The 19,780-nt window shown below is 29.2% G+C and overlaps 1 protein-coding gene across 4 annotated transcripts in view; it reads right to left on the bottom strand.

Moving 5' to 3' along the window:
* Positions 1–10,731: 10,731 nt before the first annotated feature.
* The window catches only part of LOC107451177 (solute carrier family 35 member G1), a 35,453-nt gene continuing 26,404 nt past the window's right edge, over positions 10,732–19,780 (bottom strand). For 2 of the 4 annotated variants that reach the window (XM_071181139.1, XM_016067195.3), the window contains one exon: positions 10,732–12,958. In XM_071181139.1, the coding sequence (XP_071037240.1) occupies positions 11,888–12,919 (1,032 nt within the window). In that variant the 5' untranslated portion in view covers positions 12,920–12,958 and the 3' untranslated portion in view covers positions 10,732–11,887. Of the gene's footprint in view, positions 12,959–13,208; positions 13,498–19,780 lie in introns of those variants that run through there. The other 2 variants (XR_006226666.2, XR_006226665.2) reach the window with 1 other exon arrangement.

The raw sequence follows: 19,780 nt of genomic DNA, 5'->3' as shown, positions 1-19,780 counted from the left end.
AATATAGGAAAGTAGGAAGCAAGGAATTTTGTTGGGTAAAAAATATATTCAAGTCTGTTAATCCATACACCATCAGAGCGGTCCGGATGGTACTTTTTGCTACAAGTTTAACAGTTGATAATTATCGAATGTAATTTTTTTTTATTCCATCGAACTGTATATTTTTCTGCAGTCTCTCTTAATTCCAAGCTTCTAAGTCTTTTACTTTTTGCGCAACTTAAAAAAATACAAAGTCAGCTTTTGAATATCCAAAACAGTAGCCTCGACCGCTAACGAGTTTTTTATGTGGAGAGATCCAATATCGATTTAAAATACCTGCACACAAATATATATTTTAAGAAACTTTGTCAAAATTTCATCGTTTATTTTTAATTGCAATTATTTGTCAGTATTTTTGATACGGTCGAAAATAATTGTTTAGTTCAGGAAAAACAAAAATGTTTTTAAAATACGTTCAAGATCTAGTCTGAAAATTTTATGATCGATTTAATTTTCTTCCGTTCTCCACATGATGTTGATATTACAAATATATCAAATGAGATTTTATATGAAGTTACGTTTATAACCTTGTAATTTGCAATTTTATAGTTGGTAAAAGTTTTCTTTCAAAATGTCAAGTTAGAACACGCACATCCTGCTGAAATATAGTTTAACTTCATTTTGTTGTATGGAATTTCTAAAAGCATGTTTTGCTTAATATAGCACCGTTAATTACTTTGTCAACAAATAATCATATTGCAAACAAATTATCATAATTCTCTTAGATGGTCAACAAATAATCATAAATAATACATTCGAATTATCTTAGCTTAATTTTTATCTGTGTTGACACATACTGTAAAAAGGGGATTCTTCAAACTGTGCAAAACTGTGTTACAATAGCTCCGACGCAATTATAATCAAATTTGAAAACTCCAAGCACTCATTATTGAGATCATTGAGTATAGAGACGTCTAAGCTGACATCACTTACATGTCCACTGTAAATCCATCAATTATCAATCAGTTAAAGATGCAACTAATAAGATTAAATTTCTACTAGAAAAAGGAATACGAATTGTTCAAAAGGAATAGAGCATATGAAAATTGATTCAGTGATAGTGGATCACTATTCTAATTCAGCCTCTGACTTGAACATCCCTATAATGACATGTTCATAATGCTTGATTATATGGTTGGAAAAACATGTTCAATAATGAATATATAGGGTTCTCCAATTCGACTAAATTGGTTTCGGAGATATTTGGCACATTTTTTTTCATTTTTGAGAAACTCTGTTTTACTGTGCATCCCTTTCAGTATTGTGCAGAGCTTCGTAGTATTGACTAATACTAATTTATTGATCATTTATTTCATTTAATCCAGCAAGAAGAACTATGGTATCAGTATTGGGATAAACGGAAAAGTGTGTATCGTTCAGTATTATTAATGTGCATTTTTTAATCAGCTTTACCAGAAGACATGGTTATTTCCAATAATTACCGGATATTGTTAATAATGACTTGGTTATTCAGAATAATAACTCACTCGGATTGCATTGGTTATTGTCTGGTATTCCCACTCTAATGTTTTATTTTTAGGTTAAGGGTAATTCCCTGGTATACCTTACGCTGAACATTTTTTCAATCTATCATATGTGTGCAAGTCATAGCCACTTCAATTCCTAAAAAAACTTCCATAAGGGCGAGGTTTAAAATTGAAGAGCGAACTACTTAATTTAGTCAGTCGCACAGCTTGCGCTATTAAGTGACGTTATACTATTTATATTTCCTTGCCATTTTGGGGGATATTTTTATTTAAACCAATTATAAATATAGCTAGCTCTAATGTTAAAAGAAATATTTCTAAATATTTGAGTTCCATCATATCGCAATTGTTAAAATATGAATTAAGGTATATTTATTTGGAAAAAGATTATTTTTCCCAATAATTAATTACGTAACATATCTTTCTCTCATTGTTTTCTAAATAACTAAACAAAATATTGATTAATCCTTGAGAGACAATTCAAAAGAGTAAAGACATATTTTTACGAATTTGTGAATAATTAGTGCTTAGTTTATAAAAGCTTAATTTAAAATAGATTATTACTTTTAATGTTAAAGCAAATGTGTTAAATATGAGTTATTCAAAGCTTGTTGTCCTTGTCTCTCCGATCATTTCATTTTTCTTACTATTTTCAAAATATTTTTCAAAACTAGAAGCTTTATAAATGCTGGATATTCTAATACCTAATAATATATATGTGGTAAGTCTGTCAAATGTTAGTTATTCTGATTGATTCTTATTACTAGTTAGTTACTCGTATTGGAATTATATTAAAGGTAATAAAGAAGAAATAATATAGGGGGGATAGAGTTAAAATGAACATTATTTCTCCGCAGACAGAAAATAAAGAGTAAAATAAAATAATAAATAGGAAAAAAAATAATTGCCAGATTTTTCGTATAAATATTTATTTTCTAAATCATTTTTTACCACACAAGGGAAAAAAATTATTCTTCATCGCAGGCTAAATTTTATAAACAGCACTCATACTTTTCTACAGTAAAAATAAAGTTTTAATGCAATTGTGAAACATTATATAATTTCTGTAATTACAACGTTCCTGTTTAAAAATATTTTAAGTAAAAGTTTTTAACACATTAAAAAATATACTTTTTAAATCTATTAGATTACCTGGAACTGCATCCAAAGCAATCTAATTGATCACTAATCATTAGAGAATTTTATCAAAGATGACAACTTCGGTATATATCTTTTCTTGTAACATAAGTTAACGAAAATAAATAAGTCTAAAATAAAATAAATAAATCTTCCTGAAAAAATGTGCGATCAAAATATAATTCTAAAAATTCTTATCCAAAGATAATCGGAAATAAAAAATTAAAACTTCTCATTGTAAAAACCCAACCCAAGGGCAAGCTGTTAGAGTAGAAAAAAAAATATTAATAACATTCTTAGGCATTCATTTCATTAAATTTTCTACTTTTAGATATAGCTGAATATTTCAAAGATCTAGGCTAGTCAGAATCCATTTTTGACCTGTATTTTTCTTGAAAAGTTAGGCTACTTCATTTCAAACAATGTTCCATAAAAATATTCACTGATCAATCCAGGTTATTCCAAAAAAAAAAATTTATATGCGATTTTGACTATCACAAATAACAATAACTTGACTACTCTTCTTAAAATTTGAAGTATCTCTTTCGTTGACGAACATAATTTTTTCTTTTATGTTTTCTTTTATGTCTTTTATATATATATGGTATAAATCTGATATAGTCCTTATTAAATATTAACGTAATGTGATTAGAAAGGAAATAAACTGGAATGTGACTATTTAACACAGTTTAATTTGCTTCCATTAAAAGGTTCAAAACATACTTACAAAGTGTGCCTAATTTATTTCCTTCTATATAAAAACACGTGATAGGGTTAGAAGATACTTTAATGAAAGCAAAATGTCAATTTTTCTTCTGAGTATGATATTCTGGTTAAGTTTGCAACCATTTATAAACTCCCAGTGTACTTATAGTTACAGTAACCAATAAACTACTTCCGAGTGTGTAATAGTCGGGTATGGAATCAAAAAATATAAAGTCAAATATGGTAGAAAGAACTGCATGGTCAAAAGCTGCTTTCAATGTGCTAACGACACCATCAGCTTCCTTTTGAAGTATTAACGTTAAGAAGCAATGACTTATAAATCCCAAGATACCGATCAGCAAAACTTCTATTTTATCAGGACCTTCACAATATAGCAGTTCAAAATTAGCCGTGAAATATGTTATGACAGCATTTTCTGCGGCTCCTATACTTCCAAAGTAGATCAACAATATCGAGAAGTGCATCTCTTCGCATTTTTCTGATGGCTATCATTATAATTGTTATAATTAGCACACAACCCACAGCACAACTTAGTCCAAAGGCATAATGCCTATCGAAATTAATGCTTGCGCGGTTCTGTAGGACTTCTGGTAATCGAATGGACTCAAGGACACCTAGGAATATCAAAATTGTGGACGCTATTTGCGCAAAGCCACAAGGTTCTTTAAGATGTATACGAGCAACTATGGTGACAAGTGCGGGAACAGTGGACATTATTATTGATGCCTCTGTTAGTGGCAAAAATCTGTAAGATAACATGTTGAGATACAAAGAAAGTGATCTGAGAACTTCTCTTGTCACCAGCAACCATACATACTCTATTGGACCGAAAATGTTCTCTGTACAATAAATAGCAACGGGAAGACTGCAGAATAGTACACCAAGGTTTCCTATAAATGACAACTGACCTGCATCAATGTACGTCAGCTTCTTAACTATTACGTTTGACAATAAAATGTTTATACTGCAAAAGAGTGTACAAAATGCACCCAAGAAAAGATTCCCCCATTTGGATTTGAGGTTGGCTTTTACTTTACTCACATCTCGTGGTCTATTATTCGATATTAAACTTTCAGTGCTTCGATGACGTTCATCTGAGATTTCGATTTTCCTAAGCATTGTTGTCACTTTTTGGTGTTACCCTTCCGACTCCATCCATAGAAGAAAATTCTTTGTAATTAGTAAAAACTCATTTTCAGCAATGCATATACAACAAACTCTCTTCAAGCAGTGCAAACAGGACCAAGCGTAAGACAATTACTGGATATGTTTTAGATACTATACACATTTTAAATCATTTTTACTGCACGTTAAGTATTTCGTCAACTCGATATAGAGACCTATATATGCTTTATACGTTCAATACACACTTAAGAAAATTTCTACTGAACTTCCTTCAACTCAGTTAAATCTGATATCTGGTAAAGGGACCTGTATATGTTTATATATTCAATACACAATACATACTTACGAAACTTTCTATTGAACTTTTTTTCACCCGCTCGAATCGAATATCAGGAAAAGAGATAGTCTACTGTCACTCTAAGTTCAATAGAAAAGTAAAATTTATAATTTAAAAAAAAATTCATGCCGAGATTTAGACTTTAGTTTATTTACACCTTTATTAAAATGAGTATAATGCTGAACCAATAATATCGGGCATTGGAATATAATCTGATGCAATCTGGCTTCAAACTGATTAAGGAATAAAATTTAAGCATACTTTCATACATTTTGACCACAGAGTCATGTCATCAAGTTCAATGGAAATTTCGTATGATAATGCAGTTGAACTTATCGTATGACGTTTTCTACTGAATGGAACAATATAACGGTTTAACGCATTTCAAAACTTAAGAAAAAAAAAGAAGAGTAAATAAAGAGAAAGCTCAATCAGCAAAATTTCGTGTAAATACGTCAGTGGTTGTATCTCAAAAACGATTAGAAATAAGTTATACAAATAATTTCTGCTTTACATTTGAGCTATTTAAGTAAATAAAAAGAGCAAAAAATTGTCAAAAACGTTTTGTGTTGTATACTGGAAAAAATATATACTCAAATATCACGAAACTTAAGACTTTCTTCGTTTTTGACGAAATCGAATGCTGCTATGTGCTCCGCGCAAATATTTCATTATACTAAGTGGCAAAATCTTACTATGTTCATTTCTTCGAGAAAATCAATTTCATCAAAATTAAAAATTGTCTCGGTATTCCATTTTTTCAACAAAAAAACTCATAGTGCGTAATGTACTAACTTTTCTAATAATCGCTTTGTATTGAGCACCATATAGGCGAATCAATGTTACCCTACAACACAAGAGGGAAGGACAGATAGAACAGAGAGATAAACTACACCAATGCCAGAAAGGGGATTCAAACGTGGGATCTTGCTGATACCTTGACCACCATACAGTACTGTCCGCTTTTTTAATCACTTTAATTTCAATCGTCTAGTCTTCATTCCCGTTTCGTCGTTCTTGTTAAGAATCTGCACTACGATGAGGTTTCGAGTTGCGGAAACATATTCGTCATATGTTTGAGAATTCGTGTTTCATCAGAAATCAAGAAGTTAAACACGAGGACGAAATGTTTCTTTAAGTTAAAGAAATACAACTCGAGAATTGTTGAATCGTCGAAAGTGAGAGTTATATTTCTGAGACTGAATCATATAATATCTTTAAAAATTGTTGCCACCTTAATACGAAGCGAAATTTAATCAAATTTTCGTATTTTTTTTAAAACTTCATTACACGATACAATGGTTGAACTTGGACGGAAACTGAATTCAATTTAATACCTAAATTCGGTTTCAATAATTTGTATTTTGTTTTCGGATACCGATATTAGTGTTTAATGCTCTGATTTTTCTTAGAGTAAACAGTACATTTATTTGGAAAAATACTATTTCCTACTAATCAGTTGCGCAACACCAAACTTTTCATTTATATTCTTTTTCTCTACTTAATACTTAAAAACGAAGTTTCCTAGTAAAGTTTAGTAAACAATATCGGAGGTTAAAATCCACTTTCCTATTGTTTCTAAAAGAATTGGTGTTAAATTTATGACAACCCAGATTAAAATAGAACATTCTAATATTATTATTTTGAATGATAACGTGAATGTGTTTTGATTCTTAAAATTTATAGTCTGTTGTCCTTTTCTTGTCAACAACGAATATCCTTTCCTCACGCATTTTACATAGTATTTTTAGAAACATCATTCAGGCTTAAATGCTCTCTGCGCTGGTTGGATAGTCTATTTGCTAGCCAATAACGTATGTGTGGTAAGTTACTATCGTACTGCACTGTTTGAATTGTTTGTACTCGAAATTTATGCGTACATACACCCCTGACTTTAAAAGTTTACTTTTTTTCTTAAACTTTTTTATTTTATTTATATGTTTCATTTAATGAAGACATAGTGATTTGTTTTTGTCTATAAATGTAAAAGCGTAGTCCAATTAAAATATAGTTCTGTTTAAGAGAGTTAATACTTAAACTGTATTCATAATTTTTTACAATGAATACCAACGAAGTACCTTATTTTTAAGGTTCTTTTTTATTTTGGGGCTGTAAAAAAGCCTATTATCAACCACAATAATAGGCACCTATATAAGTATAGCAGACATCTATTACCACAGAACCTGTTGTACTGATTACCACAGTTAATTAACCACCAGTTGAATTAATGATAGTTGTGAGATCTTCTACTATACTGTTTTGCAGTACCTCTATGTTTTAATTGTAAAATCATGAATTAAATTTCAAGTTACGTTGAAGAGACGGATATTACATTGACTATCTGTTGTTCATATATGATATCTTTGATATTTAGAATAAATACGTAATTAAAACGTTCGGGCATAATTACTTCTGTACAATTTTTCTAAAATATACAATTCGATTTTTACCTAAATATGCTCTCGCACATTTAGAAATCAGTTAAATATTCTTTTATCAATCAGTTTTTTTCTTTTTCATTTCATTTCTCAAGGTAATTTAAGGTTGCTAATTAAATTCGCACAATTGAACAGTCGAATCCTTATTTATAAGTTCTATAATAAACAAAATTCAAGTGTTTTAGAATAAATGCAGTGTTTTGTTTGAATAATTACTTTTGCTAACCACTGTCATTGGTAATTTATTGTTTCATGTTTCTTTCGTTTTAAAATTACATATCTCAAAAACTTTAAAAGAAATCTAAGAATATAAATATTTTAGGTATTTTATATTGATTTGTCGCTCTTTGGAGTGATTAATAAAATTATATATATGCGAAAAACAATTTAGTTTAAATATTCTTGTTGATATTAACATTACTGTGTTACTACTAACAAAACAATATAAAACTAAGGTATTAACAAAACTGAAGAACATTATTGTGCATTTATTTATTTTGTCCCACTTTTTCATTTTTATTTTTTTATTTTTAACCATTTTATGAGATTCTATGAAAAGTTTAGCAGTGAGTTTTAAAATTCCCTTAATAATAGTTGATTATTTTTAAAAAAGTTTCAGAATTTTTAAATTTTTATTATAATGAAATTAGTATTTTAAGTATGATGTACCTAATAATTTTGATGAGGTAGAAGCAATGCATTTTTTAAATCTAATTTTTGAACAATTTAAAAATATCTAAGAATTATACGGAAAAAAACTCCTTAGATAAAAAAAAAACTAGGTCTTGAAATTCTAACAACTAGTGTCAGAAACGAAAAAAAATTTGAAAAGTAAAAAAAAATTTATTAATTAAATTTTAAAAAATTATAATTAAAAATAATAGTTATAAAGGCAATTTCAAATTTTTAGTAACTTTCTGATTTTTAAGGCTATTTTTGTGCGAGCAAACTAAAACTGCGTTATTAAATTATAATAATTAAAAAACTTTGTTTAAAACCTTTTTTTTTCAAGTGACGTACATTGAAAAGCTTCCAAGTTGTTAATTCATATATAATTGCGTTCCATTTTATTGCTCAGTGTTGGTGTTCTCAGTTTATTAAAATACTTTAAATGTTAAAACCACAAATATATCATTGTATCCTGGGTGATTTGAAGTAGAGTTTTTCTAGTTGATGCAGTTGAGTGTTCACAAAATGAATATTAGCATTGGCGTTCTAAAACCACTCTTAAGTAAACTGAAAATGTAACGAAAAGATGGATTAAACAGCCTTGCCTCATACTTATCTCTTTTTTTTTCGAGTATAACAAGTGACTGATAATATTTCGCTTAAAAGTATTTTAACATACTTTAAACTCTTCTAATCTCAAAATAAACTAAAATAGTAAAAAAAAATTAAAAACTAAATCTCAGCTGGACAAATTAAAACCTTTTCCTTAGAACTTTCTGATGCAGTATTTTTATTAAACATATTCTTCATTTTTTTATTATTTTAAAATAATAAATTTCAAAATAAGTGAAAAATATTATATTTAGCATTTTAATAATTTATGGTTATAGAATACTGCATGAGACACTAGATGTCTTTGTTTCTGTTAAAGCTAAAATCCTCCAAACACGGCTCACTTTTGAACAAATTTTAAAATTCATTTTTAAAACTTGCACTTATTTGTAGTTATTTAAACTTAAGAGAAACAGTTATTCCTTATTGAAATTTCTTTAAAAAATTAATTATTGATAAATTTTTGAATATGAATGATAAAAAAATATTCAAACTACTTTTTTTTAATAATTTAGTACAAATATAATTCCGATAATCTAACAGATTTTTCAGCAGCTATTAAATTGGTGTTTATAGTTGAAAAATACTTAAATATGTTTTTACTTATAATTAGAGCATCAGAAAAATTATATAAAAGGGACACCTGTGTCCCATCTGTGTTGAAGAATTAAGTACATCGTTTGAACAAACAATGATTTCTTTAATGTAGAGTCTCATATTTTAAAAAAAGAACGAATAAATTGCAAAAACCTTAATTCATTTCCAACAATTTGTAAAAAAAAAAAATTTTTTTAAATTAAGAATAAAAAAAGAGACACACAGACACAAAACCTCTTCAGTCCATCAAAATAAAACTAACATTTCTTTCAATAATATTTAACAGATCTAATATCATTGGTCAAAAAAAATAATCATTTAAAATAAAAATATATTAGTATAAATAATATTTAGATTCTCACTAATCTTTTATAACTACTAATCTTTTATAAATAACCTCATTAATCTTTTATAAATAACCTAAAGTTAAAATTTAGTATCTATATGAAAACTTTTATAATTTTAACTTCATTTTTAGTTTTGTAAATATATTAAAATGATTTTATATCTAAATCTGTCTTGTTTTACTTGACAAAATTATTTTATAGAAATGAAAATGTTAACGCATTTTAATTGATGTCAAGCCTTAACCAATCCATTTAATAAGAATAATTTTACTTACCTTAAACAATCCATTTAATAAGGAAATTTTTACTTACCTAAACCAATCCATTTAATAAGGAAATTTGGGGGGAAAGAAAGCTAATTCTAACGTAATTTATAGGTAAAATAATCTTTAATGCATTTTCTATGGAAATCTCGGCTTGGTGACATTTTTGCTGAATTGGTGACAATCTTGGTGTTTTGGCGACGATTTTGGCGGCAAATTGATAGTTATAGAAACTTTGAGTTTCAAAGCTACAAGACCAATATTTACAGATTTATTCGAAAATCGTCTAGAAACGTGTCTAATATTTCGGGATTTCGTCGCCAAGCCCTTATAAATAGGAGTGTCTGCAATAGTGCTCCGACTTAGGAGTCTTGAGTGAATTAGTTTTCTGACCCATCTGAGCCTATGTTTTGCATATAGATTCTTGTGATGCAATGTTATTTTTGCCGTAATTATCAAATCTTAGTGTTTTTCTTTAATTTCCAAAACCCACCTGTGCTGACATTTTGTCAATTCAGGCATTTACAGGGCAGATTTATTGCCCACTCTTTCAGAGGCGACATATTAGGTGGGCTCCCACAGTAAAGTAAGTAGTACAGAGAATGAAAAAACATCCATACCTTATCCGGGATTCAAACCTTTCTGATGCAAGGCACGTTTCCTGACCCCTACACAGTCTGATCGGCTAATCTTAATGTTATAATTCACTGTATTGTGTGGAGGTTTCTACTAATGATGAAATGCTAATGATAAAATTTGAAAGATTTGTGGACTACTTCGCTCATCTCTCACTCAAACGATTCCCTATGCTTGGTACAATATTAAATTACCCCCAAATTTTAAATAGAAAATTAATGCTTGAATTGGCATTGAAAATTGACACACACACACACGGATGCAAGTCTGTAAAAAAAATTTTCATTTTTTTCTCAACTGAAATGATCCCTCTATTCGGAAATTCTAATTAACTTTATTAGGCATCCCTCTTAATCTATTTCTATAAGTCAATGATAAAACAAAATATACTAACTGTATTTTAAAAATTTCATTATGAAGCATGCTGTTTAGATCCAAAAACATACAAATACTACAATAAAAAATTTGAAATATAACAAATTTATTTATAGGTAGCATTAAGAAACGTGTTATAATTTTAGTTATCTGCAATATAATATAAAATGTATAGACAAGAACTAATAATTTTATAATTTCTAACTAATAATTTTATAACTAATAAATTCTTATAATTTTAAAATTTAATGAACTTGAATTAATTAACGAATTTAATTAATCTTCTTCAATCTTTGTCTGGGCTATCGTGCAGTTCGCCATCCCTAAGCACTGCTCTTCGCCGAGTTGTTGAAGCAATGCAGGTGAAAGTTCAGGCAACGCAAACTTTTTACTTCGGAGTAAATTTTACCATCATTTCAGCACTGTTAATGTTGATTAGATCTTGATTAGATAGTGCCATTGTCCTCTATTGAGTCAGTGGGAATAAAAAGCAGTTCTGTCAGCCATTTAGTCAAATGGGGAGAGAATTTTGGTGATACTATGTAGTAAGCTCAGAACTGTGGTTTGATTATCAGTAGCGGCTTGAAGCCCAATTTCAGATAGATTGGTACCAGCTTGTCTGAAAAGTAAAGGTAGCCCGTGAGTAGTTCTAACGGCATTACTACAATCAAGCGGTTGGTCTTGAAATTGAAAAGCTTTAACCTCCATTTCCCCATAGCTCGCAGTAGGCTGTAGCGAGAATACCTTGAATTTTTATGAAGTAAGCTCATATTTTGACATTGGAGAAAGGAGAGATTCTAAAAATTATAAAAATTAGAGATTCTAGATGTAGATAGTAGAGATAATAGAGATTCTAGATTAGAGATAGAACTAAAAGAGAGATTCTAAAAATTAGAGATCAGATGATAAGGAAAATTATGCTCTTGTAACTCTATAGGCTGCAATGCGAAAGTGTTTAAAGTGCATATAGTGTAGAGAAGAACTGAATTACAAAACTGCCTCTTATAGAGTAAGTGTCTTAGCTTTCCCGGATAAAGTAATACCGGCTAATCGAAACTCACTTGAACACATTTTTTAAGTAGTGTCAAGTTAGTGTCTTTTAAGTAGAATTTTCTTGTCCAGTTTGCAACCATTTCCAAACACCCAGTGTGACAATAGCTATTGTCACCAAAAGACTACTTCCAAGAGTATAATAGTCGGGAATGGAATTAAAAAATACAAATTCAAATATGATAGAAATAACTATGTCAAAAGCTGCTTTCATTGAGCTAACAACACCAGCAGTCTCATTTTGAAGTGCTAATGTGAGAAAGCAGTGACCCATAAACCCAAAAATACCAACAAGCAATACTTCCATTCTATCAGGGCCTTCACAATATGGTAACTCAAACTTAGCCGTAAAATATGTTATCACAGTGTTTTCAATGGTTCCTAGAAAACCAAAGTAAATCAAAACTATCGAGAAGTGTATGTTTCGCAGCTTTCGGATTGATATCGTTATGAATGCTAAAAGTAGTACACAGCCCACAGCACAGCTTAGGCCAAAGACGTAATGACTATCAAAGTTAGTGCTTGACCGAGTTTGTAGTACTTCTGGTAATCGAATAGACACAAGGACACCAAGAAATATTAATATTATGGACACCGTTTGAGCAGAGCCACATGGTTCTTTAAGATGTAATCGAGCAGCCACCGTGACAAGTGCGGGAAGTGTGGACAGTATTATTGAAGATTCTGTGAATGGTAAAAACCTGTAAGACAACAGGTTAAGATACAAACCAGTTGATCCAAAAATGCCTCTTGCAATCAGCAACCAAATGTACTCTTTCGGACCAAAAATGTTCTCTGTACAATAAATAGCTATCGGAAGATTGCCAATTAGCACACAAATATTTCTAACCAATGAGAGCTGCCCTGTGTCAATGTATGTCAGTTTCTTTACTAATACATTTGAAAATAGAATAGTTAGGCTGGTCATAAATGTATAAAAAGTTCCCAAAAAGGGTCTCCAACAATCGATTTTCAACTCGCTAGTATCATTTTTATTCTGAAATGGCGTTTGTATATTCTCCGATATTAAGAATTCTTCGCTCGCATGAAGTTCGTCTGATGTTTTTTTTCTTTTGAGCATCGCAGTCAATATTTGTCAATTAAGCATCATTTCAATTTCCTGCAAAAAGAAAAATAACTTTAAAGCAATAAGTATGTCAAAATCTATATTATATAAAACGCTAATACGTACGTATGTATGTATTAATAAAACCGATTATATTTCTTTTCTCGCGTTGGCAACAGTTTTCATTTTTATTTCATTGGATTCGGAGCGCAAGAGCACGTAGTGAGCATCATATGGCTAATCCATGTTATATAAAACGCTAATACGTTTTAATTGATAGGCTTCGGCGCGCAAGAGNAATTAGCACACAAATATTTCTAACCAATGAGAGCTGCCCTGTGTCAATGTATGTCAGTTTCTTTACTAATACATTTGATAATAGAATAGTTAGGCTGGTCATGAATGTATAAAAAGTTCCCAAGAAGGGTCTCCAACAATCAATTTTCAACTCGCTAGTATCGTTTTTATTCTGAAATGGCGTTTGTATATTCTCCGATATTAAGAATTCTTCGCTCGCATGAAGTTCGTCTGATATTTTTTTTCTTTTGAGCATCGCAGTCAATAATTTGTCAATTAAGCATCATTTCAATTTCCTGCAAAAAGAAAAGCAACTTTAAAGCAATAAGTATGTCAAAATCAAATATAAAGGGTGCTCGAAAAATGCTAAAAAGAAATGAAAATGAAACAAAAGTAAGTATAGTTTGTTGGAAAATGTTGTGTTAAAGCACAATAGATGGTGCGTGTTATGGCAATCGATGCAGAACAAGTTATGACTGTTATGTTACCTAAAAAAGGCACGCATGGCTAACTCGTGATAAAAAAAAAGCGAAGAATCCAATTTTCAGCTATAATGTGTGCCACCTACTCATAAACATTACTGCTATAACAAATTAAATCCTTTCTTTGATTCATTGGACTTCCTTTAAAAAAGTTTTTCTTGATTAGATGTAAAGAATGATTCAGTTTTATTCTAATTTATTTTGAGGAAGAATTCATTAATATTCCTCGCTTTTAATTTTAAAAAAAATTCATTTGAAAAAGGTGTTGAATGAAACTTGAAAAGTTCGAAGTTTTTAAAATGAGTCTTAAAGCTTAGTCTCCGTTATTTATTTTTAAAAAATTAAGCCTATTTATTTCGGAATTTTTTTTTCTAGATGCGAATAACTATTAGCATAACTCAAAGCAATTTAATATTTTTTTCTTTTAAACGATTTAAATAAAGGCTTTGGTAAATAAAGTTTATCATTAAGTTTTGGTAAATATATATAATATATAACCGTCGTTGAACAGCCGACCCAATTTCATGGGTTTACGACTACTTACGTTCAACTCCGTAGCCTTGTAATTTTGAACCAATCCAGAAGACAAGGAAACTCCTGGATCAGTACCCCCAGAGGTATTGATTTGTTGTGGGAACATGGAGGACTTAGAGACTCGACAGATTTACTACACGGGGAGTCTTCGGCCGGAGAGGATCGAACCCACGACCTCTTGGATATGGGCCCAGCGCCCTACCGACCAGGCTATCCAGGCCAAGTTTTGGTAAATAGTATTAAGTGAAAATGCCTTTCTAAAATTTTGTGCATAGCCTAGATTTAAACAGAATATTCTGAATTTTTTTTGAAAGATCACGCACATGTATTTTGAGTCTTAGAATATCTTTATGGTCTAATAACGCAATTTTTTTTTTGTAGACTACAAACATGTCATTAATCGTGTATTATACGCGTTTATTTATTTATTTAAAGTTTCCTAATTAGTTTCGTAATTTTGCTATTTTCGTAATTTCGTTATTTGTAGATTTAGCAAGTTCACGTAATGTCCAAGTTTATGTAGTTACGTTCTGCGCAACCACTGTAGATAAAACTAAAGTTGTTCTGTAATACTGCACAGTTAAGCATGAGGGATCTTAATATCAGCTCGCAGCTATATGCTCTCGTAAAACTAATGTTATAGCCTTACTATATATTGAAAATTACTATTCCATTTTAAAGTTTGAATTTTTGGTATTTGCAAATTTGACAAGCAGTAACTAAACTTATTTGATGTTTTGTATTTTAGAGAAAAAAAATTCCGAATCCGTTGTCCTAACTTCCGTTATATCTTTTGCCGAGGAAAAAAAACAATTATATTTGAAAACTTGAAATTTGATGGTTTGCAGAAAAATAGGGAAAATGAGATTTAAAAAAAGACTATTTATTATTGAAACTGATAAATTTTAAACTTAAAATCAAATTTGTCCCATGATCCCTCCTATATTGCAAGACAAGCATTGAAATTAGCCATCAGGGAAAAAATGGTAAGCAAGATATAAAAAATATGAAACTATTTACTTAATGATTAAGGGAACATTTTATTGCAAAATCAGTGGACAAGGACAATTTAATGTGATTTTGACTATTCAAATTGTGATGCCCTATTTTACAATGCGTTAAAATTTGAATTTTTAAAAATTTTCATGAATTTATATCAGAGGAAATAAGAGTATAGTTTTGACTTTGTTACTCGCTTAGATACTTGTATTATTATTATTACTATTGTTAATTATAAACAGTAGTGAGAATTAGTTCCACGTTCTCGATTAAAAACTGTATTTTTTTTATAAAAAAAGCACAGTATTTGAATATAGAAGTTTTTTAAAGCGTTAAAAAAAGCATCTAAATTGTCAGTATCCAAACTAAAAGAAGGAAACCATAAACTATACCTATTTTCTTTCGAGATCCGTATACTATTATTATTAGTATTCGGGTTTGAGTTAATAAAACCTGTGTTTGGTTTTGAAATAATATAAAACAGGATATTTTTAAAGTTACAGGATGACTGAAAAAAGAACTATTCAAACACTTATGAAATTGCTTTTGTTATTATGCTTCTTTTAAACATGCTGATGAAAGTACTTAAGCCTCGTGCAGAAGGCACGTTTCCTTTTCTTACATCACAAAAATAACCATCTTATTCACCAGACTTATATCCAGTGTATTTTTCGCTTTGGATTAACTTGGTGAAACTAATTTTTATTAAATATCTGGGTTTTGAATAATCTGCTTACATCCCTAAAAATTCCTTGAAAAAAGCATAGGATATAATATAAAAATGTGAGGAGGTGGTTCATAGCAGAAAATTACATGAAATGCTTATTGCATTGCATTATGTTAAAAGGGTAAAACTTTGAAAATTCATAATATTTAGCAAGTAGTTATTAAATGTAGTTATTTGTAGCTTTTATATGATTTTAATAAGTAATGAAATTAAAATGTGCTTGTGATGCTATTTCTTGTCTCACAGCTTATTTTTATATTTTAATGGATTAAAAAAGATAGATAAACATTCTCTGAAAACTAACGACTTCGAAATGTGAATAAAATATTATGGATCTTTGATTATTGATATCTCGAAATGTTTTAATTAAAATCTTTAAGCACACTTCCAGGTTAAAAATATCGTTTTTCTTACTGTATATTTATCTTGATATCTAATTTAATAAGTTCATCTGTTAAGAACGATTACTTTTATCTGGTTACTTTATTTTGATTATGAGATATGTGCTCTTTACAAGTCAAGCAACAACCGATTAACCGAGAAAAGTGATAACGAAAATCAGTGATATTAATTGACGGAAAACCTTGTGAGAAACTTTTTACTCCATGCGTCACAATGCAGGTCAAAAGCAATCTAAAAAGAGAGAATCTTACTCAACAGGACATGGAAACTGATTGAGAATTCTAAGAAAACGTCGGATGCTATGAAAGGATTAAGGAAGGATCATGCATAAGAGAAAACATGTTTTGATTAAGAAGAAATGTATGTTTTTGGATTTGTAAACACATTTTTTTTTAGTAAAATAATTTTAAAGTAACTTTAATCGGAATGTAATATTTATTTTTAAGTCATTCAAGAAATAAATTTTGCTAACAAGTTCTCTAGAATTTGGTTAGAAAAAAATTGAATAATGGTTAACATTATAATGGTTGAAAAAAATGAATAATACGTATAAACATTGAATTTATGCGAAGGCCTCACAAAAAAACTAGGACTACTTCAAACTGTGTACATTTTCTGATATAGAGTCTTAAAGCCTAATGAAATTATAGTTTTTCTTATCTTGTCTGATTTTTAGTGATTATTCTCTGTATTTCAATAGAAATAAGTATACGTAAATAGAATATATTTTATTATTTTATTTAATAACAGTAGAAAAATTTTTTAATGGTAAAGTATACAATTTTTTGCATCATTTTACAAAGTGTAATTTTACATGGCAAAATACAAGATGTGAGGAAAATCGGTCGAATAGTTTCTGAGAAATTGAATTTCAAACATGTGAGTTTTTTGAAATTCAATTTCTCTGAAACTATTCAAGCGATTTTACTGAAATTTTAAACTTTGCAATGTAAAATTATATGCTTTAAAATTATGCAAAAGTTTAGAGCTCACAATTCAAAAGTTTTTCGACAGTTATTAAATAAAGTAGGAAAAATAATAAATATTTACAAAAAATTATTTTTCGCATTGAATTATCTTTGGAAAAACGCGTTTTATAATTAATATAAATTCGATTTAAATTTTCACGAGATACAGTGAAATAAGCAAAAAGTAAAATTATCATTAAGGGGTCGAAATGATGGAGCGCTCTCCTGACTAAAATATTGAGATGATATTTCCCTGATTACTGCTGCCCCCTATACTTTGGGGATCAGAAATCCATATCCGTCGTTAAAAAGGTATGTTTATTCAGAGAAAGTACGTTTTTGTATTTGATTTCGTAACTTCAAATATCTTCTGCGCTTGTTAGTTAGCATATTTCAAGTCACCCCCTCGAACCATTAAGATTGAATCCTAGAATCTGAAGATCCGATCATTAGATCAAAAGTTATTCAAGGTGGTCAGTCTCTTTTTGCGCACTGTACAAATGCACACATTGGAAAAATTGCAGAACAATGAAAAAAGGGAAAAAGAAAATAATAAAAATAATAAAAAATTCAGAAAAAAATTCGAAAAAAAGAAAAAAAATTAATAAAAATCCGAAAAATGAAAGATATAATCTTTTCATCAGCTCACCCGATTATATCCGCAAAAAGGGGTGCTTAACATGCAAAAAGTTATTGTTTTTTTTAATTTTCTCCATTTTTTCTCTCCTTCCTGTATTTATCTATTATGCTATATATATATATTATATAAAACGCTAATACGTACGTATGTATGTATCAATAAAACCGATGATATTTCTTTTCTCGCGCTGGCAATAGTTTTCATTTTTAATTGATTGGATTCGGCGCGCAAGAGCACGTAGTGAGCAACCAGATAACAATAACCAGAGTGAGCATTATCAGGTTGTTCAATTCAGATTCATGCACTAAAAACATGACAATATTTAATTTAAACTCAATTNTTGCTCCATAAAGAAGTAGTAGTTCATATATATATATATATATATATATTACGGTGAAAGTGTCCATTCAATGTCTATCAATTCAAAAATCTTGGAAGAAAAGTAATCCTGAAAGGATCCAGACGTAATACCACGTGATTGGAAATATTTGTGTGTCTTACACCAGCAGAAGATCAAAGTGCGAGACACTTGGATCAAAAATCTCTCGTCGTCCGAATTCAGTTCACAGTCGAGGTCATCATACTGATGGATTCTTATTTGAAACTTCCAAAATTAGACTCATTCACTTTTCACTCGGCAATTACAAATTCTTAGAGTTTCGGTGGATACTACTCATGATGTTTACTGATCCCGATTATTTTATTTACACTTGAGTTCCACTGTTTTAGAGAATGAAGAGAGAAAATGCATGCACAGGTCAGCTTATTTTTCTAATTTTATTTAAAACGTGGAATTTTAAAACCTAATGACTAATTTAGCGACTTCTTTCTCTTAAGAAAATGCTTTGTTTAAAACAAAATGTATCTAAGTAAATTCTTATCCCCAAGATTCGTATAAAAATTTACAAGTTTTTAGAGTAAAATTATAATATTATTAATCCTTTTATAGGTCTTATTTTCTCATAAAAAAATTTTTTCAATATAATAAATATGCTTAGTCAAATATATTTTAAATTTAAACAGTTACTCTTTACAAATCTTATACTCATATTTGTACATTAAGCAATAAGACATTGTAACTCGCATAAATAATTTGATATTGCATTTTAATATACCTATTATTTACGTATTCGCCGAATTATTACGTATTAGCCGGAAATAAAGACGTCATTGTCAAAATGACATACTCACTTTTACGTAATATTACAGAGATGAGTCTCACTTTTACGATGTTACTTAATAAGAAAGAAAGTAAACTTGTCATTTTCAGAAGTTAAACGGTTCATGCATTCCATATTAGTAAAAATTAACAAATTTACATGTTAAATGGTATATTTGGAGTCAAATTTCATATTATATATTAAATTGAATACTAATATATCACTGCGTTGTATTTTATTTGTTAAATAATTACTAAAATAATGCAATAAATTACATATTAAATAATAATATAACTTATGTATTTAATCAATTTAAAGGGTAAAATTTTAATATTTTCAAATTAGTTAAATTCTCAACAAAAAAAATTTTTATTAGAAAATAAACTTATTATTAAAATGTCAAATAAACTTAGCTAATATATAGCTATACTCATAGATGGTATTGCATACAAACTTTCATTAGGAACTAAGGAAAAATAATCAGCATTTTTATGATTGCAATATATTATCTAACAAAAACTGGTGTGAAAATGCTTTTAAAAATCAGATGTCATAAAAAATATACTCATTAATATACAAAAATAAATTTGAAACTGTAATCACACAAAATTGAAATAAGCTCACACTTATTTTATTGAGCTTGGATTTAATTAAGTGACAAACCCAT

Source organism: Parasteatoda tepidariorum, chromosome 5 (genome assembly GCF_043381705.1).
Source record: "Parasteatoda tepidariorum isolate YZ-2023 chromosome 5, CAS_Ptep_4.0, whole genome shotgun sequence".
Lineage (NCBI taxonomy): Eukaryota > Metazoa > Arthropoda > Arachnida > Araneae > Theridiidae > Parasteatoda > Parasteatoda tepidariorum.
The sequence above is the reverse complement of the archived record's forward strand: the minus strand, read 5'-3'. Positions and strand labels throughout refer to the sequence as shown.